The sequence below is a fragment of the Ambystoma mexicanum genome, chromosome 7q (genome assembly GCF_040938575.1).
Source record: "Ambystoma mexicanum isolate Mex_15411 chromosome 7q, UKY_AmexF1_1, whole genome shotgun sequence".
Lineage (NCBI taxonomy): Eukaryota > Metazoa > Chordata > Amphibia > Caudata > Ambystomatidae > Ambystoma > Ambystoma mexicanum.
Window position 1 is genome coordinate 644,200,715 of NC_090941.1, and position 24,599 is coordinate 644,225,313.

General features: G+C 42.3%; 1 protein-coding gene across 2 annotated transcripts in view; it reads right to left on the minus strand.

Annotated features, from left to right (window-relative positions):
- Nucleotides 1-807: 807 nt before the first annotated feature.
- LOC138528519 (cilia- and flagella-associated protein 337-like) overlaps nucleotides 808-24,599 on the minus strand; it is an 875,503-nt gene continuing 851,711 nt past the window's right edge. Inside the window, exon 30 of one of the 2 annotated variants that reach the window (XM_069640251.1) lies at nucleotides 808-3,379. In XM_069640251.1, coding sequence (XP_069496352.1) covers nucleotides 3,196-3,379 — 184 coding nt within the window. In that variant the 3' untranslated portion in view covers nucleotides 808-3,195. The remainder of the gene's footprint in view (nucleotides 3,380-24,599) is intronic. The other variant, XM_069640252.1, reaches the window with a different exon arrangement.

Here is a 24,599-nt window from a genome sequence, read left to right on the forward strand (position 1 = left end):
ATTTAGCTCTATGACTTTTGAAGACAAAGTAAGATAGCATCACCCTTCTCTCTTCTATGCACCCATGCAAGAGATTTGTTTTATAAATGGATACATGAAGTGAATTACAGAAACTTGGTGTAATATTTCTGACAGTGGTTAAATACAATATATTTGTGTGTGACATTCTACGGTTAGTAAGGATGCATTAGCAAATGTTATAAGGACTGATTGATTTCTAATGTAATACTGTGCTTTTTCGTTGGGCTACCTAAATAGCTCATATGCCACTCAACACTACTTTTTCTTTCCTAATTCATTGAGTTATTCTGACAGTTAATATTGCACACTTTCTGACATGGATGTGTGAAAAAATAAATGCAAACAATAACTTGAAAAACATGACTTGTGAACTTGCATCAATGGTATTGAATAGAGCATGCATAAGGATCCAAATATGTTCTACGGATTCATACCCCTCTAAATCATTAAACTATTATAACATCCACTTTCTTTCCACAACAACATTTAGCTAATCTGGAAGGTAAAAGTGAAGGTTGTTCAACCGGCAATTATAGGTAGGTAGAAGCACAAATGTCTTTACCTATCACAATTAAATAAGCACAGTTACAATAATAATAATAATAATAACGTATTTTCACAAAGAGACACTCATTCTGTAATATTTTAACAGTATGGTGTATGGCTTCTGCAAGCATTTGCTACATAATGCTACCTCCTTCTAGAAAGTCATCTGATAACCGTACAATTTAAATATTCTGATAACTAAAAATATAAACACATTTTAACACAGTTTAAAATAAACTGAAAATAAAGCAAAATTAAGATTTGTTTAAAGAAAGCTATGTTACATTTAGCATAATAAACACTTTTATTGATTGTGACTTGGCTTAGACAAAACCTTACACAACAATATTGTTAATTGCAATGATCAAAATAGGTCTTTCAAATATATAAAATCTTTACACCAATAAATACAATTATTTATGTCATCTGTCATATAATTTTCACACAAAACAACAAATCGACTGTATCTGATGAGTTGAAATAGTTCTTTTCACAATCATGTATGCAATGCACCATTAAACAACGTATACATTAGTGACTAAAAGAATCATTATATTTTGTACCAAAAATCTTAAATAAATGAATCAAAATCACTCTATAGTGCTGTGCTCTGACTTCGCAATCAATCACTTAATAAATTCCAATAACGAGATCTGCATCCCCAATAATATTCCCCCAAAAACCCTTGGTCAAGATCATATCCACATGATGAACAAATACTTTAAAAAAGTTGCAAACTAGCTGGTTTGCTTAGCCACACATCTGATTGATTGTAAGATGTTTCACCATTGCACATGTCTGTTTACACTGACACAATCCACATTGTCGCTTAAATATTTCTAACCCTGACTTCGGACCTATAATTTCGAATGTGTTCATAAAATTAAAACAAAAAAGGAGAAATAACTTCCTATGCAATCTCGATGAAGATTTTATTGCATACTCTTGTATATAGCCCAACCTAAAGTCATGTTCTATTTTTTTTTAATGGCATGCTGATTGAATGCCAGTGTTATAAATAGGCAAATCTCTGTCAATATTTGTTCAGACTCCTCTATATAGACAACCATCGCCAAACATACATTCCTCTTAAAATAACAAGGTTTTCCACCATAATGATCTAGAGACATAAAGAAAGTTTTCTTAATTTTACCTTGTAAAAAAATTGGACAAGCCTAACTGCGCCCTGATGACAGCCACTGGAAGAGAGTGAGAAAGGCCAACAAAGATTTCCATATAGTACCCTGCAAGAGTCACAGCCTGTTCCAATTCTTAATCTTTCTAATTTCCAGTTAGTAGAGTAGTGTTGAACCATTTACCCTTTGTACAGCTGAATCAGGAGTAGCAAGCAAAAACCTCCAAATCTACAGGTAAATGTCCTCATTGCTATAGTTAAAGGAATATTTTTTGTTTGCAGCCTGTTAATAACTAGTAAGTCAGCACTACGTGATGTAAGGGGAAAACCTAAGTACATAAAATGTTTAACTACTAATTTGTAAATTTCCAGGCTCCATACAAAACTAAACCTCTTCCTTTTGTTAGTGAAGCTAATAATTTGTGATTGATTAGGACTCTGAGTCAGATGATTTGATGTTACATGATGCTTTGTTGTGACCAAGATGATCTGCAGACCAATCTGTGTATGATATAATATGAAATAGTTATCAGCATATTCCAAAGTACCGCACACAGGCACGGATCAACCTTAAAATTTGCATTGAGTTATCCATGCACCCTTGGGGCTCTAGAACCCTATTACATTTTCATTATGTGCACAGTAGAATTACTTGCAATATTCTAATATTATACATTCATCTTTCCACATAGAAACATTTAAAGGAAGAGGTGTAGAATAATGCAACGAGGCAGCGAAGCTTACCGCTGAATACCTATCTTTGCAAAAACACTGTTAGGTAAGATTTATTTTAAAAAGCAACTTCTATGATCAAATTAATTATTGTTACTTTCTTCATTTTTAGCACTATTACTGTTTCAATTAACATTTTTATTGTTAAATCATTTGTTTTTCCCCCCTGTTCTAAGGCTATTTATGTCCAGTTTATGAACAGCGGAAAGCAAAAATTCATATTGCAAAATCTAGGACTGCAGAACGCTCCATAATTATTTGGTCTGCCTGAATATATCATGCACAAACATGGCATATTATGCTAGTTCAATATTTTTGGATGCACTAGCTGTGAACTATTTAAGGTGCCAGTAAACATGAGAAATGTGGGAGCAGTAATTGTCATTTTGAATCAAACCTTGCTATATGTTATACATCTTTGGAAAAATGTTGCTTCACCTGTTCGTAAAATTGTGGTGCATGTATAGAAGAAACCAGAATTATGGGGGACTGCATGTTTCAAATTTTTGTTTATCAAATTCATTCTGCAGTACAACACCCGACATACTTTTTTAATTCACATAATGTTGAGGGGGAATTTATAAAAACATATGGTCCAAATTTCAACGCACCAATTTACAAGAACAGTGAAAAGGCAGTTACTGTCTCTCCCAAGCACTTCAAGAGAATGCCACTTGTTTAAGAGTAACAGAATGGTGGCTGAGTAATCAAACGGTCACAATCTTCAGGGTTAATTTAATTTGGTTAGTCTTCTTTAGTTACTAGGATGCAGTTTGGTCTTCATGGAAAATGGCTTTAAAAGGATCTGATCCAGCGGCAGATAAATCTGGTTTTTCAAAGATGAATGGATCATTCACGATATCAAAAAACTGCAGTTTGTGAAATTCATTTGGCCCGCCATGGTTCAGAGGTTTGTTTAAGGTCTTGTAATGTTCATGCCGCACCCTGTATGAAAAAATGCAAACAAGGATTTCAGTATTTTCGTTTTAGTATTAGTTAAGATCAAATTTTTTGTAGATACCTGTTATCCTCTGGGAATTTTAATTGGTGCGTGGTTGATCTGCACCATCCATCTTCATGAGTACATCTGTGTAGGTTCTTACAGCAGTATGAGAGCCGATATATGGCATCTCTCTTGTAACAAACCCCTGCCTTGAATGATGGCTATTTGGATGACCATTTTTTCTGGACACTTCTTTCTTTGTCTCTCTCTCTCGCTCTCTGGCTCTGTCACACATCAAAACCTTTCTATAAAAATCTCTAACAAAACTCACTCCCATCTCACAAAATATTATACCACATCCTTTACATCATGGCGTCCGACAGCCTTGTTACAGGGAAAAATGTATCCAAGTGAAGAATGTATTTTTTACGAAACAAGTGGAGGTCTGCATCACAAAATTAATAATTTGAAAAAGCCCACATTTATTTGGAGTAAGAGGAAATCAGTTTGGGATGGGGTGCACATCAATGCCTTAAACCGTTTTTCAAAAGGGGTTCTTAAAGAAGACAATGCCTCATTATGATTATGCCGGTCTGGTAACACCGGTGCCGGCACCTTTGTTACCAGACCGGCATACTTCTAGTTCTGCGAGCGGGTGCCTTTCCGCCCGCCAGGTCTGATCTGGTGGGCGGAAAGACACCCTCTTGCAGCCCTTGACGGATGCACCGGTACTGTTGCACAAGGTGCGGTGCATCCGTCCTCCCCTTTCCCATTGAGTCCTATGGAACTTGAATGGGAATGGGGAGTCATTTTTCCCGGTGCCTGGCAATGGGGAATTACCGGGGCCTAGTTGGCTGGAACGCCCTGGTAATTCCCCATTTCCATGCGCCGGGAAAGAAAACGACCACGGCTGTAGCCGTGTCGCTTTTACCGGCACGGCTACCGCCAGGGATGTAATGAGGCCCAGTAGTGTGCTTCTCTTGAATGGTAATTGTGAACCATATGTTTACAGTGACATGCATCCATAGGTCTTGGGCCACAAACCTATTACACTGACACAGTTGGCCTCCAAAATCTGATTCAGGGTTTTCCTCTTCTGGGGTTGATAAATTGAACAGAATGTTGGTTCTTGAAAAAACACAGTAGCATGATCAAATATTGTCACACAGAGGTATTCAACAGCTGGGTCCATGCACAATTTGTACCCAGCCCTAAAGGAGAGGTGTCCACTGCATTTCTCTTAGTTTAGAGCAAGGACCTCCTGTTTCTATTCTTGCCATTGATTATGACTCCATTGCCTCTGTTCCAGAAAGAATCCATGCCAGTGATAGCTTTGATGTGGTACACTGTAATTGGGTTGCACTAGGTAGACCTTTCTCCTACACAAGGATCATCTCTTTTGCAAGCCTATTCTGGACAGCTCCTTAACCCTTAAGGCCTGTGATTTTAGTGGATCCCAGAGATTCTGGGTAACATTGCCTTCTTCAGGTGCCCAATAACCTAACCATCAAACAGGGCTGCATGCTTTAGCTGGTGCTGTAGTCTGGATTATTTTGATCCTGGGGGATGGATGGGAGTTTAATGTTACTATTGAGGAATATTAAGGGGGAATATTGACACACAGAATGTTAAATGATTTCCAAACCTTGCACTTGTCAGCAAAGGGATACATTCCCTTTTTTCAGTAATGTCCAGAGATAGATTCAAGACAGAATGATAGCAGTGAATTCCTGTATCCTCGGTTTCAAGGCAGTATTATTCAGGACTTTGACTGTTTGCAAGCCAGCTATCTCAACAGAAAATTCCCTATTAATGGGTTAATTCCAAATAGCAAAAAACAAACAAAAAGGCATGTAGGACTGGGCACGTTTACCTCTCTAATATATTGTGGAAACACTGTGGAGCGAGGAACTTCAATTGTATTTGATTAGCCTGTGAACTAGGTAAATGTCCCTGCACAGACTCTGTCTTTCCCTGTGTGTAGGTGTGCTGTCCCTAGTCGGTGGTGGGCCGCCTATCTAGGTGAAAGACAGGGAGAGGCTGTCCCTATCTCACCTTCTTCCGAAATGGCCTACTTCATTTTCAGGGCGAATGCCAAAGGGCAGCGTACAAGGGGGCTAAAAACAGATTTGTTATTATCACATGCGTGTTTGCATGCATCATCATTTCTCCAGAACTCCCCTCTTGAGCAGGTTTTTTCAGAAGACAATTCCTACCATTAACTTGGGAATGTTTTTCAATTAGATCTGGCCTAACAAATCATTTAAGAGTACTGATTGATGTTAATAATTTTTGTACATATTCGACCTGCGTAATTTTGCATGGGCTATCTGACTTCATATTATGAAGGAGGAAGTCCTTGGTAAAATGTACCTCTAGATGTTTCTATGATGATAATCTCTGCAAGACGGTGGTGATTCTAAGATGGTCCTCTAGATAATCAGCTCCCAGTTCCATATGTACATCACATACTACGGCACTATATGGTAGTCCCATGAGTTTTGGATAGAAGACATGTTTTTAAAAACTGACAGCTGTTGAATTTTCAGCTGGTTTGTGAACTCTCATGATTCCTGTAACCATGTGTAGATCATTTTATTTCCATGTGCTCAGCCCGCTAATGTTTGTCTGCAAAACAGATCCAGAGATAAGTAAATGTCACTACTTTCCCCAAAATATCCATATTTGATGTAAAGTTTCTAATTCCCTTCTGTCTTTCCTCAACTGATGGGACACACAAATTTGCAACAGTTGCATTTTTTTGTAATTGTTTTTATTGGTATTTGCATTTTACAACACAATAAGAAATTAAACCCCTCCACCCTCCTGCCCTATGAACCTCTTCACCCCTGGATCCAGAGCAGCGATGAACATCATCTCGGGGAAATACATTCCACCCCATTGTCCATACCTTATACAATCTCTAATATTTTCAGCCTTTATGGGCATGGGGTCATCTAAAATCATTTTGAAGGAAGGTAAGAACCGGGCTCCAATCCTGTTTAAACATGAATTGCTCCCCTTGAATGGAATAGGTAACCCATTCTAAGGCAGCACAATTCCAAAGCTTTTGTATCAAATCCGGTTCAGTTGGAGCTTCCTTTTGTTTCCATTTCTGTGCCAATCCAAACCATGATGATGAGAACCATATAGGCTTTATTTTGTACTCTAGATGAGAACCCCTGTTCTGGATCCCACATCCCGTATAGTAATTCCCTTCGGCCCACCTTCTGTTTTATGGGAAATATCTCTTCTAATCTAGCTATTACCCCCTCCCACTAGGGTCGGATCGCTGGACATTCGTACCACATTCGTCCCCTCTGGCTGCACATCCCCTCCAACATAAAGGTGACATTTTAGGGTACGTCTTATGTAACGTATCCGGGGTGAGGTGCCACTAAGTCATTACCTTGTACCACATTTTATGGAGCTGTATAGCTCTAGTTAGTTTTGCAATATTTCTCCAAAGATAATCCCACCATTCTTGTGGTATAGCACCCCCTGCCATTTCTTAATGCATGGCCATTGAATTTGTGGAGAGTTGTCTATGAAAATACTATACAAGGAAGAGATTAATTTATTTGTCTCAGAGTGTGCAGTGATATATTTTTCTAATGGAGTGAGACAACGACTAGCTACTGCTTTGATGTGAGGATTCAATAGCCAGTGTCTAAGTTGAAAGTACCGAAGCCTCTCCTCCTCTCCTCCTCTCCAAGCCCAAATAGCCACGTACAATCCTACTTGTTTTGCATTTTAAAAAATGATTTTGGAAGTGGTATTGGTTAACAGCAGTGTATAGTTTGCACCAAACATCAACTCACTAGTATGGGTAACCCCCATATAAATTATACCCTCTTGGGCCCATCTGAACGGGGATCATAACCGTGTATGGGCTAATAGATCACCCTGGACGGATAGATTTAGCATCTCATATTTGTATACGTTAATTTTGAGCCCTGCCACTTCCCCAAACTCCCCTATTTCCAAGACTGTGGCCTTTGGTGATCTAGCTGTTTCTATCAGTGCTAATAACATGTCGTCTGCAAAGTCCATCATTTTCTGAACCCCCCCACCCGAATTCTATTCCCTGAATCATGTCTGTATCCCTTATTCTAGCCAGAAGGAGTTCCAAGTATATGGCGAAAAGCATTGGGGGTAGGGAGCACCCTTGTTTGATTTCCCTTTTGACTAGAACTCATGATAATTGCCCATTGATCAACAACCGTATCGCCGGACAATGATAGTTTGCCTGAACCATTTGCATAAAGTTGGATCCAAACCCCATAATTTCCATCGTGTGAAATAGGAACAACCTCACTACCCCGTCAAATGCCTTCTCAGCTTCAACAGATGAAAGAAGTGCAGGATTACTAACTTTTCGATATCTTTTCTATTAGGTGGCAGACCCTTCTCGTATTGTCAAATGTTAGTTGATTTTTTATGAATCCAGATTGATGCGGCTCAGTTAGTGTTGGGAGTAGTTTATCTAACCTGTCTGACAAAATGTTAGTGTAGATCTTTGTGTCTAAATTTATCAATGCTATTGGGTGGTATGAGCCATACCTGGCTGGGTTGTTGTTGGGTTTGGGAAATGGGACCACTTTCGCCTCCTCCGTAGACAGTGTAACATGACCCACCAACCGGAAGGTATTATATAATCTTGTTAGTCATGGGCCCAAACTTGTAGGATAAGTTTTGTTAAAAAAGTGCCAGGAATCTATCAGGTCCTGGAGCTTTGTTAAGTGGGAGGTTATTAATTACGCCCAGCACCTCCTCTTCCGTTAGGTCCTATTCACGATGTTCCTTTTCCATAATGGAAATCTCACGAAGCAAAAGTAAGATTAAGTACGCTATCAGTGGGACCTCGCGAGGACGGACGGAGTATAACGTGGAATAGTAATGTACAAATACCCCCATCATCGCATTGCTCTCTGTCACATTGTTTCCCTCTTGGTTTTTAATCTTTAATATAGTTTGGCCCGCTAATCATTCCCTAAATGGCCTAGACAACATGCGGTCTGTTTTATTAGCTTTAACATAAAAATACTGTCTCATACACAATATGTCTTTTTCTGCTTTTTAGCTATTCAAGTTGTTCTCTTAAGCTCCTGTACATCTTTCATAGGGTCCTTTTGGGTTATAGTGCCATCTGCTGCAAAACTCCCTTCAATTGTTCCTCTAAATCCTGTTCCATCAAACCCATTTGTTTCTCTCTTTGCACCTTCACTGCAATAAGGTCTACCCTAATCACTGCTTTAAATGCATCCGAGAGCATTTTTGTGGCAACACCCGATGATGCATTCTCCTAAAAAAATACTTTTATCCCCCATCAATTCTGTCAATACTCTATCCTTCAGTATGTTGTTTGGGAACGTCCATTTCCAAAGTCCATTGTGGTTCGCTGCTAACTCTATCATAGCGGTAACTGGAGCATGATCGGACAACACAATTGATCCCAATTAAATGGCTGTTACCTTCCCCATCAGGTGTGCCGAAACCCAGATGTAACCTATTCGGGAAAAGAATTGGTGAACGTGAGATTAGAAGGTGTAACCCCTTGTTTGTCGTTTTTTCTAATATGGGTATCCTGCATGGCCACTATGTCTGGCTTTTCCCTTCTGGGATATAGTTCCACTGTCTTCCTCTTCACCGGGGAGTTTCCCCCTTTGCCCACCCCACCTCACCCCATCATGCCCCCAAACCAACAAAACAACTCCCTGGTTCGGATCATTGCTCCTATTGATTCCAAAGGTGTGGAACTTCGGCCATGACCCAAAACCAAGCAATAAGATATAAACTGTCAGGGGTACTCTAAAACCACCCTCCCAATTCCAATTTGCCCCAGTGTCACTGGAGTCCCATTACGGGCATCCCTCCTTTCCCAGTGATCAGCAGTGAATGTCCCATTCCCTATGCCCTTATACAAGTTCCACTCACCGCCCTGTTTTGCCCCAATCCACCTATGTCCAAGCTTCTCATAATAACGATCGGTGCTTCACAGTATATGGGATCTGCCTTGCTTATTGAGAGGTCTACCCTCTTGTGTGATTAGATCCTAGGGGCGGTCACCCAAGGGTTTATGTGTATGGTCTCCTTTTCCTTTACCCCTTGCCAGCACTGTTGACCATTCCCTTATTCATTTTCTTTTTCTGGTTGAAGCCGTCAAATAGGTCTCAATCCCTCGTCGCCTTCCTCTCTGATCTGTAGAATGCTCAGGCCTCCCTCACAAGTAGCGATACGCTGTTGTTTACCTTCCCACGTGAAGAGGAGACCAAAAAGGAAAGTCCATTTGTACCAAAATTGCTTCTGATTTAAGGCCTTCATGATTGGGCCCATGGCCCTCTGCTTCTGTAAGGTTGATTGTGTGAGGTCCTGATACATATGAACCTCCGCTGCATTGATTGTTGTAGGACCGGCCGAATTTGCTGCCTTCAGGATATTTTATTTATGGCCATATAATGGCAGAGCCACCAGCACGTCTTTTTGTTGCGAGCCAGGTTCCATCCTCTTGGGACCAACTTGGTGGATTCTATCAATGATGATGTCCACTGGAGATATGTCTCCAATTAAGTCCCCAGAACAATTCTGTATTGTATCTTTCAGGTCCTTGTCACCTACGTTTTCCTCAATCTATTTTCTAAGTCTTTGCATTGAAGCACCAGGTTTTGGGAGAGACTTGAAAGTTGTTCCATTAGTGCATCATTATTTTTGGTGTCTTCGGCCACTTCTTGTAAGGCGCGCCCGTTTGTGTCTATATGCTCTTCAAGTTTCAAGATCTCTTCATTCATCTCTTTCATAGAGTATTTCTGTACTTCCTTCAGTGACGTGCATTGGTCATGAAATTATGCTGTGATTTTTTTTCTTGAAATTCCTGAAGGCATTGGATTAGCTTGTTTTTGTTTACCCCCATTTGTGCTGAGTAGTCGGCCTTCTGCTTCTCTGACATTTTTTCCTCTGTTGTTGGGGTTTCAGCCATGGTAAGCCACTGCCTCCAACACCTTTGCAGGTCCCCTTGCACCGGGTGACGCTGTGACTTGGGGTGCTCAGGGATATCCTTTCCTTTTTCTCTTAGCATCGGGCAAAGGTATGCTCTCTCTCACGCCGGGGCCCTTTCGCACCACTTTCCACGGGTGTGATTCTTGATATGTCCTATCTTCCCCTGCCCCAGCCAGGGCCCCCCCCGACGGGGGCCATCTCACAACGCCCAATTACTTTTAGGACGCCAAGCCCACTGAAGCCAATCTAAACCTTTTGCTGCAGTTGCCTCGATTTATCTCTTTCAGTGTGGTCCATGGGGGACACAGGAGTTCTACCTCTCTCTGATTCTGTTTGTAATAGCGCTGGCACAGTGTAAGGGAAGTATTTTGCTCCCACTGCCTGGTACCCCCTTCCACCGGAAGAGCTGGACCTGCCCTGAGTGCACTCTCCCACTTTTCTTGCCCAGCGTTAGTCTCTCTTTGAGGCATGTCAGAATGCTTTTGCTCTGGATCCTGCTGCACCACCCCAGATCCTCTTCCTTCTCTTCCTCCTTTCAAGGCCTGCACGGGTCAGAAATCTCGTCTCTTCTCCATGGTCCGCAGCCCACCAGGGAACAGGAACAATCACTGGATGTGCAGGTTTTTCAGCCTTTTAGCCTGGGTCGGACCCATAGCAGTGTGTGAGAGCCTCTTCTATTTTCTGTGCGGAGCAATCGCTGGGTTTCCAGCGTCCTAGCCACCAACCAACACGCTGAGCAAGATGTGTGACTCACCCGGCACTTTCAACCCAGCTTGCACCGATTAGCTCCTATCCCTGCAATGTCGTGGGGGGTCGCTGATGTGGCTGCATGGTGGTCTGGCGATGTTACTAGCCGCTCTAGGTCAGGATGCTGTTCTCTGGAGGATGAGCAGTATTATTTGAAGGGGCCCAGAGGAGGGATCTTGAACTTCATGTCCTCACTCCACCCGGCGCCATTTTGGAATCCAGCATTCACTTTTAAACATCTTTTGTCCATGAAGGTTGCATGTGTTTCAAGAAAGGCCTGGAGGGCTTTGCTTTCGATGGTTGTGGTCAACAGGACCAGATCATCAGTGTATGATAAGACAGGAACCCTAGGAGTTCCTATATGTGGGACATCAGGCCCCTAGGGCATGCTTGCATTTGTACATAAATTAAATATAATCTGCAGCAATATGCAACTCTACCCTAAACCACAATTGGTCTTGAAAACGTTTATGCAACTTCCATCATGACGGTACCGTACGATTGCCTCAATGTCTGTAAGGACTAAAATTAGCAATTTTAAGAGAGGAGGTGGTAGCCCCATATTCACTAAAATTACCCATAATTTCCCTCTATCTACCATCAAGGGCCATTCTACGTTCTATAAAGTCGAGATTGAGTTTCTCTTTTTTTTTGTATTTATTTAGATATTACTAGGTACAGGTTAAAGGCCTGATCTGTTGTTGTTATTACTGCTCCTCTAAAACCGCATTGAGTTTCTCCTAAAATATTATTGTCTTTTAACCAATCGGTTACAGTTATTTTGGAGAAGCACCTTGTAGGGGCATAGGGCGCTATGATGTTGGTAGTAACTTTTTTCCTTTCTTATAGATGAGCACAATGATTGCATGGTTACATGTGCTAGATAATGCTGATTGCTTTGTAATGGCCTCCAAAAGATTAGTCAGTAATGGTGAATTTATTTTCAAGAGATCTAAAAGGGATTAAACCCAGACCCATGCTTTAATTTATTATTTGTATTTTTAAAGACTTTATAAGTTTGACAAATATATCCAAAGACATCATTATAAAAACATGTTTGAAGTAAGGAAAACAATTATAACAGCAAAACCAACAATCTGGGTCTGCATAGTCATTAAGTCCATATTCAAACGCATTAGTTGAACGTTAATATCTATTAGGACTGCAGTATTACATTCCACAGAAGGTCACATATAGGTAGAATGTTGTCTCCTATCAATGAAAAACCTCTCATCAGGGTGGGTTGGTAAATATAGGGCGCTATGTCTTTCAGATAATCAATGAAGGGGGACCAGGGGTCTAGGAATTGCTGGTATTTGTTGATGGTCAGTGAGATCATTTCCTCCATTACTAGAACCTCCAAGATTTTGATCCACCATTTTACTATAGAGGGACACCCTGGGTCTTTTCACTGCCGTGCCATCGTGAGTCTTGCTGCCTCTAGTAAATGGGTCAAGAGTGACGCCCCAGGTCCTGACATGGTGTACACAATCTCAGGATCTCTTTTCCCCAGTATAAAAACTATCGGTCAAGTGGAAGCACTCATTTCATTATCGCTTTGATATGTGACATAACCTCTTTCCAGAATATTTGGGCAATTGTGCACCCCTACCACATGTGTCCAAGAATCCCTCCTTGCCTTGCAGTCCCTGCAGCATAGAGCGGAATATTCCGGATTAGCTTTCATCCTTTGGGGAGTCAAGTACCATCTGAAGCACATTTTGTATGAATTTATTTGATTAACGTACATTTAGAGTATTGTTGGGCTCTTTCCCATGTAGTTTATTAGTTCTCTTCTGGTATGGGGACCCCCCAATTCTTCCACCCAGTTCCTCATGTACCAGAGGGAATCCCCTTGGGAATCCTTTTGTAAAGTTGGTGGACCATGGTGATTCTCTTTTTACCTATACCTTAGCTCAGGGTGAGGTCGAGGCCAATTAGTGATCAGGTTCTGGCCTTAGCCACTTCCCTGTGTGAAACCTAGTGTCTGAGCTGTGTGTATCTATATCTTTTTGTTTCCTGCACCGCGAACACCCGCTTGCATTCCCAAAACATCATGGGCGTGTTGTCTATATAAAAATGTTTAAGCAGTAGTAGGCCTCTGTGATTCCACTGTATGAATGCGTTCCTCACTATTCCTGACGAAAAGTCTGGGTTTTGCATAATTGCTGACAGAGGGCCAATGCCTGTCGTTATCCCCAGGTGCATTAAACACACGCCACAGTGGTGAAGTGTGACTTGAGTTTATGCAAGAAGGTCTGTTTAGGTTGATATGGCTTTCTTGCTTAGGAATGGCAGGGATTTCAGTGCCAGTGGGGATATTGATTGCTCCATGTCTCGCCAATGCTTTGGTCCCTCATCTAACCCCCAGTCAAACATATTTTCCAATCGTGCTGCAAGGAAATATTTCCTCAAGTCTGGGACTCCCAGTCCATTTAAATTTGGGTTTCTTAGCATCACCTTACGTTGGATTTGCATTTTCCTCCCCCCCAAATGAACTCAAACACCCTTCCTGCGAGGTCCTTAAACATATGCACAGGGATATTAATTGGTAGTGACCTAAAGACATATAAGAGTCTGCGGAGTAAGGTAATTTTCAAGGCGGTTTCATGAACTACCCATGAGATTTCCTGGATGTTCCATCAGGTTACGTCCTCCTTTCATGCCTTCCATAGATTTGGGATGTTGGCAAAAACAGGGCATTTATCGATGATGTAAGCTAGATTCCCATATAGTCTTGTTTCATCAGACCATCTAATAGGTGAGATTCTATTTACCAAACTGCATTATTCTGGGGACAGTGTCACTGTGCGGGCCGTCCACTTATCCTCGTTTATTTTGAATCCAGCAACCAACTGGAATGCCTGCTTTGATTGCGGGGGGTAAGAATGTCTTAACATCACACAGTATTAGCAGTATATCCTCAGCATAGAGCACTATCTTGTGTTGGGTGTTGCCAGGTACCACTCCTGAGATTGATTCGTTTCTTCTAATGGACATCACAAGGAGTTCTACCCCCAGGGCAAATATCAGCAGGACATCGTGCACCCTTGTCTCGTACACCTTCGGTTATGGCCCACGGCAGAGATTCTTCAATTAACCCTGAGCCTAGTAGAAGTACCAATAGCCACATAATAAAGTTCATGCAAACCTGCAGGAATTTAGAGTACATTTTAAGAAATTCCAGTCAATCGTATCAAATGCCTTATGTGCATTCAAGGCAGCTATATTGAACTTCTGACCTTGTTTCGTACCATAATTATATAATGTTAAACAATCTTATTGTCTTGCTTTTCTCCCCTTAGTATAAACCCTGTTTGGTCTGGATTCACAATCTTTGGGATGATCTGTGTTAATCAGTTCGCTAGGACTTTCATGTATACCGTGGCTTTCCTATTTTGGAGAGAAATGGGGTGCTACGCACCTCTGTCTTTAGAGCTTTTGTTGGGTTTTAGTATTAAGTCGTGAGGGACTCAGACATTGCTTCAGTTGTTGTTCCTTGAACAGGTAGTTTTGTTGGAGAGGGGGACTAGGTGTCTTTAGAAAACATTGTAATATCTATTTGTGAACCGGTCAGGACTTGGGGCTTTGTTTCACACGAGTAACTTCCTGGGCAGTTATTGGGGCTTCCAACCCTAGTCTTTTCTGTTCTGTGACCTACGGTAGCTGGTTTGTGCCAACAGAATGGCCCTGTGTCTCCTAGTCCTGTGGATCACATTGGAAGACGGATTTATAATAGACTTGCATAATTTTTTAGTTCCTCCTCTTTCCCATATTGATCCACCCCCGGGTCATCCCTAATGCAGGTTATGAAGTTCAGAATTGTCATCCTCTTCAGTCTTTCTGCAAGAAATGTATTTGCCTTATTGCGGGAAATTAACTCACATCAAACAACTCATCAACTGTAACACCTCCAAAGTAATCTATGGCATTCAATGTATATGTAAGAAAACATACATTGGCAGTACCATCTGGAAATCAGAATTGGTGAACACATAAGAGCAATTATCAATCAGGACATAAGATCACCTTTTGCTGCGCATTTCATAACCAATCCCACACAGGAGCAACTCAGCACACCAAGATTCTACGGAATTGTAAAATCAGCCCTCTGCCAAGGGGAGGCAACGTTGAACAACTCTTATGCAAGCAAGAGGCGAAATGGATCTGCTATATGGACACATGCCATTCGGGTCTGAATTCAGACCAGGAACTTTTTCATTTTTTATAATTAAGTCTCCAATAAAGTACACTCATGCATGAGAAGAATACTCGGAAAAGAACATTATGTAATGTACTTGTGATAAACTATAAACATTGCCATTACTTGATGTATTAGAGCCACACAACAATCCTGATATCTTTATCACCTTGAATATCACAGTAGAATCTGTACCAAATGTTACTTCACTGCAAATCCTGACACAATCACTATCTTTGAATATCACAGAAGAAGCAATATCAAATGTTGAATATTCAAGAGTTGTATTTTCAACGTTGTTAATAGGTTTACTTTAAGCTAACTGTATAAACTACATCAGGGTTAACACTGAACAAATGTACAGCTTCTTCTTCTTTATTATATTTTGCGAATTTCAACACTTGATGATACTTATAACCCATCATAGATAGTGGGGCACACTGCAAGCATATCAACATAGCTAGAGCACAATGTTTTCATATTTAGATTACGACCATGTATATCTCCCATTAGACACACCCCGTCTCAAAATGGCAGTTTCACGTTAGCGCAATGACGTCACTGTGCACGTTGACACAGTGACATCATTGCGCTATATAAATATCGCGTGTTAGGTTGCAATTATATGGCGACCACACCATCCAAGACACCGGCTACCTTAAAGAAAGAACTAAAGCTAAAAGGTAAGGCTAACTTAGATTTTGCCCTTCTAAGGGCAATATTGGATTCTGTAAGGGGTTCTTCTATTATATTTTAAGTAGAACCACTAGTGACCAGCTCTGATTTCCAAACCCACCACCCCTTACCTAACACACAACACACATCACCAGTTGGTTCTATTTGCAGGATTGGTTCAGGAAAAAATATGACTATCAGCTATTTGGCCCCTATTACTCTACCTCTTCCAGCCCATCTGCCATTGAAACCAGATAGTATAATTTTTTAAATCTAAAATAGAAATATTGATTGCATAAATTACAGTGCCCCACTACAATAAGGAATCTTTTCTTTTAGGTTGTCCACAGACAACACTAAGGAGAACATTCAAATCACCTCCATACACTGTAAAAGAGGTTTTTTTGAACTCACCACATCCGTTTATGTTGCTACTGCGCCTCCTGAAGAACTGCCCACACTACAAGGGCAGGGAAACACGTGTCAACTGACCGATTGATGTTCTAAAGAAATTTCAGTGCATACAACTGAAAAGACCATGTACTCTTTATGGAATTGAAACTTGGTTATTGACTTTAAGTTCTTCACCGTTTTGGAAATTCAAAAAGAATATTGTTTACTAAAGTCTGCCTGAATCATTTCAGCACTAACCCAATTGTCTTTTGCTACAAATATAAAACTCTTTTTGACATAATCAATGTTTTATGCGCAACCCAGGACTTAAATTTGTATTCAAGTTATTCAGAGCACTGGCCAGTCTCAGGATGCAGTCCCAAGTTTGCAGCTAACCCAGAATCTACTGCTGATACCTATTGGACAGCGCCCAAGCTGTTAAGACTGGATCCTTTTTCTATATAAAGCCTTATTCCCCCTTGCCTAGTATGGATGTTTTACCCGCAGCGGCTCCTGCTCTGATATATCTGCATATAGGCTTTCCAGTTGTCGCCTGACTATTTTCAGGACCTGGGCCGATCTGTTTGACTGGGTGGGTTTGTGTGTGGATTCTAGGTCTTATATCTGGTTTTCTAGGCTTAATGTGATTCCCTGGCTTTCATAAATGCTGCCAAAAGCTTTATAAATTCTCCCGACCACTGACTTTTTAGCGTCCCACACATCTAGACCAATGTCCACCCTTTTATGGTCCTCAAAATGATGCTGCAGCGTTTCTTCTCTGTGGGTGCAGACAAGTTTGCCGTTAATGAGGAGGCTATTCAGCTGCCATGACTGATTTACGTGCATTGGGATCGAGGTTTTAGCCATGGACACCTCTACCGGGGCGTGGTCCAATATATATCTCTGCCCTATCTCTGCTATGTCTATACAGGGTATCAGGCTTAATGTGGTTAGGGTCATATACATTCTAGAGAAGGTTTTGTGTGATACGATATCATATGATATGGCATTTATAACGCGCCTACACACAAGTGTTTCAAAGTGCGACGAGGCAAGGGAGAACAGAGGGAAGACAGAGACAACAATATTACTAGGCCAGGTGACATTGAGACCGCAAGTGTTTAGAGGAGGGGGGAAAGGGAAAGTGCAGGTAGGAGGAGGGGGGTGCAATACATAGGATCAACAGTAAAAAATAAATAGAATACATAAAAACAGTAGGTAAAAGTGCAGCCAGCTAGTGGCAAGTGCAGGGGTAAGTGCAGACATCAAGTGTCAAGAGCTGGTGGGGACTGTAGGGATACAGAAACAACCCCCAAGTGCAGGGGTTGCCCGGGAGGCAGTGCAGGTGTGCAGCTGGTGGGGAAGGGGACCTGGGCCCGAGATAGGCGGGTAACCAGGTGACCAGTGTAGTTTCAGTCAGGAGTTCAGCAGGGGAGAGGAGGAGAGAAAGCAGAAGCAAAGAGGAACGTCTTGAGGTGCTTTCGGATGCGGGGATGGTTCTCCTCAAGTTTCAGGGAGGCTTTTCCCGAGGGAGGCCCCAACCGAAGAAAGAGATCTACCACCAACTCGTTGCTTGGAGAAGAGACTGACCCCGAGGGAGTTGGAGGCAGATGAGCGAAGAGCTCGAGAAGGGCGATATTTAGGAAGAGAGAGTTGGAGGTATTGAGGCCCCAGACCCCAGAAGGCCTTGTGGACAATGCAGAGGGTTTTGAACTTAATCCTCACAGCCAAAGGGAGCCAGTGCAGAAATTTCAGTCCTGGAGAGATTGAGGCCAAAGGTCTGCGTACAGTATGTTGTCTCACTGTTTGGGGTGATAAATTCTCCACAGCTCTGTAAGGGAAAACTCCTTTAATAGCCATGCCAAAGCTACTAAATTATGTTTGTCCACGTTTGTGGTTGATGAGGTTTTTTTCCAGTGTCGGGTCTAGTCCACAGTTGAAGCCACCCATCCCCCCAACTATTATCTGACATAAATCACCAAGGTATCTTTTGAAAAGGATACGGTAACCAAAAAGGATACAATTGGCAGGGCTCTTCCGGATCCTTATTCACGCGACTTGATAGTAGTGAAGTCAAATTAGACCTTCCAAATGATACCACTCTCTGACTGATGAAACAGGCAGAGAGAGGGATCACTGGAAAGGGTGTGGGAGCTTTATAGGAAGTCAGGCTAGGATAAATAAAGTATCATAAGAAATTGTCCCAAATCAATTGACTATAGAACAGCAATATCACTAGTTAACAACACTGACCTGTGGGCTTAGAACTGAAGTCTTCGCCAAGTCTCTGAAGAAATCCAGGAGTTGAAACAACAAAAAGGAAGGGAAGGTTAGTAAGGGAGACTTATCCCGAACGGCACGAGGCTCACGCTAGATACCGGGTTGGTGCACCACAGGATAGCGGCCAAAGTACTGTGCACAATCACCTTCAAAAGAAATACTTCCTCTCCCACGTAGAAACAGAAATAAGATGAACTGAGTCCACCTGTTATCTCCTCACAGGTGCCAGGGATTCACTCCAAAGCAAAGAATAGTATGTGTGTGGAATTACACGTTCAACAGAGTTCAAAAGCCCGCATGCAGGATTACACGCAACAGAGTTCACGCGGCCGGGACAGCCGCTCTTGCAAGCATGAGGAAAAAGCCAGAGTGCAGGTTTATACGCGACATAGTTCACGCAGCCGAGACAGCCGCTCTTGCAAGCGTGAGGATTCACACGCAACACAAGGACCACAGCGTGTAAAGAGTAGAGTAGCTTGCATGCGATAAGCAAAAAAAAGTGCACGCAGTCAGAGCAGCCGTACCTGAAGAGTTCCAGAATCTGCGTGTGTATTACCCGCGGACAAAGTACACGCAGCCCAGGACAGCCGCGCTTGAAAACAGCGTCCTTGTGGGATTTCCACGCGACCAACTTCATGTAGTCAGGAAAGCAGCATGCGAAGAAATCAGGAACCCACGTGTCAGAATACACGCGACTGAAGAGCACGCAGACAGTGCGGCCAACCTGTGACTTCCAGACAGCAGCTTCAGGAATTCTCATGTGGAAGGAAACACGCTGAAGAATCCAAGGAAGTAACGGAAGAAAATGCAAGGACGCAGATCAAGGGTTTCAGCTACCAAATGCCATAATGGTTCAATCAGAAGCAGCGAGCGACGTATTCACGCTGCTTATGAACGTACTGCCAAAACACATGTGACTAACCTAAATCATGTGAATTTAACGACGTGAATAATGCAGATGTCGTTTTCCCGGCAGTGCATCAAACAATCTTCATTTAGAATAGAACGGTCTAGCAGTTCTATGAGCATAACTCGTTCTGCATGAAGATGTTGTTCCAGGTCCAGGGGTACTATGTCCAGCATGCATGACAGTGCCAGCCACCAAAGGAGCAGCCTCCCCCCTTTTCAAATGGAATTTTCTTAATAAAGCAGGAGCATGGATATTGGAAAGAGGTTCCCAGGACCTATCTTCGGGAACATAGCCTTTCCAGTCCACCAGATAATACGGCCTACCAGAACGTAGTCTCATATCCAGTATTTCTTGTACCTCGAATTCATCTGAACCTTTCACAGAAACAGCAACAGGCTGTATAGGTAATCTAGTAGCATCGGAGCATGGTTTGATGAGTGACACGTGAAATACTAGATGCACTCGCCATCGTTTTGGCAATGCCAGACAGACAGCAGCCGGGTTAATCACGTTGATCACTTCATATGGCCCAATGTATTTAGGCAAAAGTTTCTTTTTACCCGGTATCCTCAAGTTCTTAGTAGACAGCCATACTTTCATGCCTGCTTTGTAAACTGGTGCAGGGACTTGATGAGCATCATCATAGATCTTATCTCGTTTTTTAGCCTGCTCCGATTGCTGTTTCACCTTCGTCTGTAGACTCTTTAGATCTCTGACATTACGAACTGCTGCAGGAGTATCCATAGACAAACCGGAATCCAAAGGAATGGATCGGGGGTGTTGCCCATACAGAGCATAGAAAGATGAAGTACCTATGGCACTATGGTAGGAATTATTGTAGGCAAATTCCGCTGCCGGCAGGACATTGACCCAGTCTGACTGGAACTGCAGACACAAACACCGCAGGTATTGTTCCATAGTGCTATTGACCCTCTCAGTCTGTCCGTCCGTTTGGGGGTGATACGCACTAGACATCCTGTCATCAATTAGTAATGCCGAGGTTAGTGCTCTCCAAAAACGTGATGCAAATTGAGAGCCCCTGTCAGTAATTATCACTGAAGGTAGACCAAAAACCCGGAATATATGCCGGATGAATAGGTCAGCTAGGACAGCAGCTGTTGTTAACCCAATACAGGGAACAAAAAGAGCCAATTTCGTAAAGTAGTCCACCACCACCCATATGGTATTGTAACCATTATTTCTTGGGAGTTCTACCATAAAATCCATCGATATCATCTCCCATGGTTTGTGAGGAACAGGTAAGGATTGTATTAAACCCACGGGTTTGCCAGGAGTGTTTTTGCATTGGATGCATACCGAACATGTTGAAACATAATCTATAACATCTCGTGTTATGGAAGGCCACCAACACCATCTTTTGAGCAGCTCTAGGGTCTTCTTCTGTCCAGGATGGGCTGCCATCAAGGAATCGTGTCCCCAACTGAGAGCCTTGTTCCGGGTGGTAAGTGTTGGTAGATGAAGCACCCCTTGTGTGAAAGGCAAACCGTTGTGTATGTCTAGATTAAGTTCCTGAACCAATCGGGGATTTTGTTTCACCCATTCCTGTAATTCACATTTTAGGGAAGGTTGTGCAGAACAACTACATATCACATGGTCTGCCAACAATGTATTTTGCACCGGTAGTTCTTCCTTCAACTCCTCACCGATGCGGGATAAAGCATCCGATCTGACATGTTGTCTGGCAGGGCGATAAGTAATCTGGAAATTGTATTGAGCAAAAAACACATGCCATCTGGCCTGTCGAGCCGTAAGGCATTTCATAGTTTGAATGCCTGAAGATTTCGATGATCAGAGTACACCAACACCTGATGTTTGGCCCCAAGAAGATGATGTCGCCATTCTCGGAAAGCATCCTTGATCGCAAGCAATTCCCGCTCAGTAACGGTATAGTTCTGTTTGTATGAAGTTAGCTTATGGGAGAAAAAAGCAACTGGATGCTCTTCCTTGGTTTCTGCACAAACTAGCAATAGTACAGCTCCTATAGCGACATTGGAAGCATCCGCTTCAACGATAAACTGACAATCAGGATCAGGATGTTGAAGTACAGGTGCAGTAGTAAATGCTTCCTTTAACATCTCAAAAGAGGCTTGGGCGTTCTGGTCCCAACAGAATGATACTTTGGAACTAGTTAACGCAGTCAAGGGGGCCACTGTTTTGGAGAAAGAACGAATAAATCTGCAATAAAAATTTGCAAAACCTAGGAATGACTGTAGTGACTTGACATTATGTGGAATGGGCCAATTCAATATGGCCTTCACTTTGGAATGGCTCATTCAAACACCATGATTGGTAATGTCGGTACCCAGGAATTCAACTTCTTGTGTATGAAAGCCACATTTCTAGGCTTTAACAAAAAGTTTGTTCTCTCTGAGCCTTTGTAGGACAGCAGACACATGTTTAACATGTGCTTGGAAAGATGATGAATATATCAATATGTCATCCAAGTAGATCACCACAAATTGATCCATCATGTCCCTGAAGATATCGTTCATGAAAAACTGAAATGTGGCGGGAGCGTTAAAGAGGCCAAAGGGCATCACCAGATATTCATAAAGGCCGTACCGCGTCTTGAAAGCGGTCTTCCATTCGTCGCCCTCAGGAATGCAAACCAGATTGTAGGCTCCTCGTAAATCTAATTTAGAAAAGTACATAAAAGTACCTAGCTGATCTAACAAAACATTTATCAATGGTAAAGGGTACTGGTTCTTTATGGTGATGTCATTAAGAGCTCTGTAATCAATACAGGGCCTTAGATCTCCCTCTTTCTTTGGAACAAAGAATAATGGGGAGGCAGCAGGCGATTGGGATGGCCGTATGAATCCCATATCAAGAGCTTTATCGATGTATTCTTTCAGGACAACATCTTCTTTGGGAGTTAAAGAGTAGACACGACCAGTAGGGATTTTAGCCCCAGGAATTAGTTCAATCGGACAATCATACTGTCTATGTGGAGGCAGCTGTTCTTCCTGGCCTTTGTCAAAAACATCAGCATATTCCGTATATTCACTTGGTATAGGTGTACCGATCTGATGTACCACATTGATAGTGGAACCACCCTCCATAGAGGCCAAAATATGTGACTTGGTTGACACCTCCTGACTGGCAAAGCAAAGTTCATTGCAATAACTGAAAGGATATTGGATCGATCCTGTAACCCAGTCAATGGTTGGATTATGAAGAGTCAACCAGGCAAGACCAAGCAATAGTTTGTACTGCAGAGCCGCAATGACATCAAAAATCATTTCCTCTGAATGACCATTTGATAAAGTCATCCGAATAGGTACAGTCTCCTGGGTTACCATACCTGAAATCAAGACTGACCCATGTACAGTATTAACTGTTTCAGGTTTGTTCTTGTTTACAAGGGGTATAGAACATTTCTTAGCGAACGTAATATCAATGTAATTTTTTGTGGCTCCGGAATCAACCATAGCCCTGGAAACTAATTCTTGGTCAGCAAAACGTAACGTCACCTCAACAACTATAGGTGCGTATGCTGGAATGGTATGGGAGTCCGATGTAGCACTCGACAGAGGGACTCCTGCTACTGTTGAGTTTTGGCATTTCCCGAATGCTTAACTGGTTTCTTGGGACATGCTGCCAGTAAATGCTCAGATGAACCGCAGTACATGCATAAATTGTTTTTTCTCCGGTTCTCTCTCTCTGCATTAGATAACCGGCCTCTCACGGCACCAATCTGCATTGGTTCAGGGTCACTCGAGGAAGCTGCCGGTGCCTCTGGACGAAACGGTGTTTGCAAAAAAGGTTTTCTCTCTCTTTTGCGAGCATTTCATCGAGCATCGATTTGTAGAATCAAATCGAGAAATTCTGTGAACCCTGTAGGAACCACAGGGACCGTAGACAAGGCGTCTTTTAGCTCTTCTGAAAGACCCTGGTCAAAAACAGCCGTTTTCTTGTCTTCAGGCCATTGGGTTTCGGCTGTTAATTGATTGAATCTTGCTATGTAAGCCAACAGAGTTTGACTACCTTGTTGTAGACTTAGCAACTCCAGATCTGTGGCTTGAGTGGCGTAACGCATATCAAAGACATTACTCATGGCAGCCAGAAGATCATCACAATCGTAAAGCAAGGGACTGTTTGATTCCAATAAAGGATTAGCCCAAGCAGCAGCTGTACCCCCCAAATGAGAAAGCACGAATGCTGCTTTTGTAGTTAAATCGGGAAACGAGTTAGGCCGCCACAGGAAATGGAGTCAGCACTGATTGACAAAGGTTTCTATAGGTTTTAGGATCACCTGTGAACCTTTCCGGGGGAGCCAAAGGAAACTGTGTTGGAATAACTACTTTAAGAGTCTCTTGTGATGGTGCCAATGTCCCAGATCCAGATGCAGTGGCCACTGAAGCCTGTGCTCCCTGAGGACTGGCATGAATGGCGTCTTGCATAACATCCATGCGATGCCGTAATATATCCTGTGCCGTAATCATTTTGTTTCTCAAATCGGTGATTAACTGAGTCAAGACAGTTAAAGGATCCGTACCCTCCATGGCTTCTGATTCTGTCATAAATCACCAAGGTATCTTTTGAAAAGGATACGGTAACCAAAAAGGATACAATTGGTAGGGCTCTTCCGGATCCTTATTCACACGACTTGATAGTAGTGAAGTCAAATTAGACCTTCCAAATGATACCACTCTCTGACCGATGAAACAGGCAGAGAGAGGGATCACTGGAAAGGGTGTGGGAGCTTTATAGGAAGTCAGCCTAGGATAAATAAATTATCATAAGAAATTGTCCCAAATCAGCTGACTATAGAACAGCAATATCACTAGTTAACAACACTGACCTGTGGGCTTAGAACTGAAGTCTTCACCAAGTCTCTGAAGAAATCCAGGAGTTGAAACAACAAAAAGGAAGGGAAGGTTAGTAAGGGAGACTTATCCCGAACGGCACGAGGCTCACGCTAGATACCGGGTTGGTGCACCACAGGATAGCGTCCAAAATACTGTGCACAATCACCTTCAAAAGAAATACTTCCTCT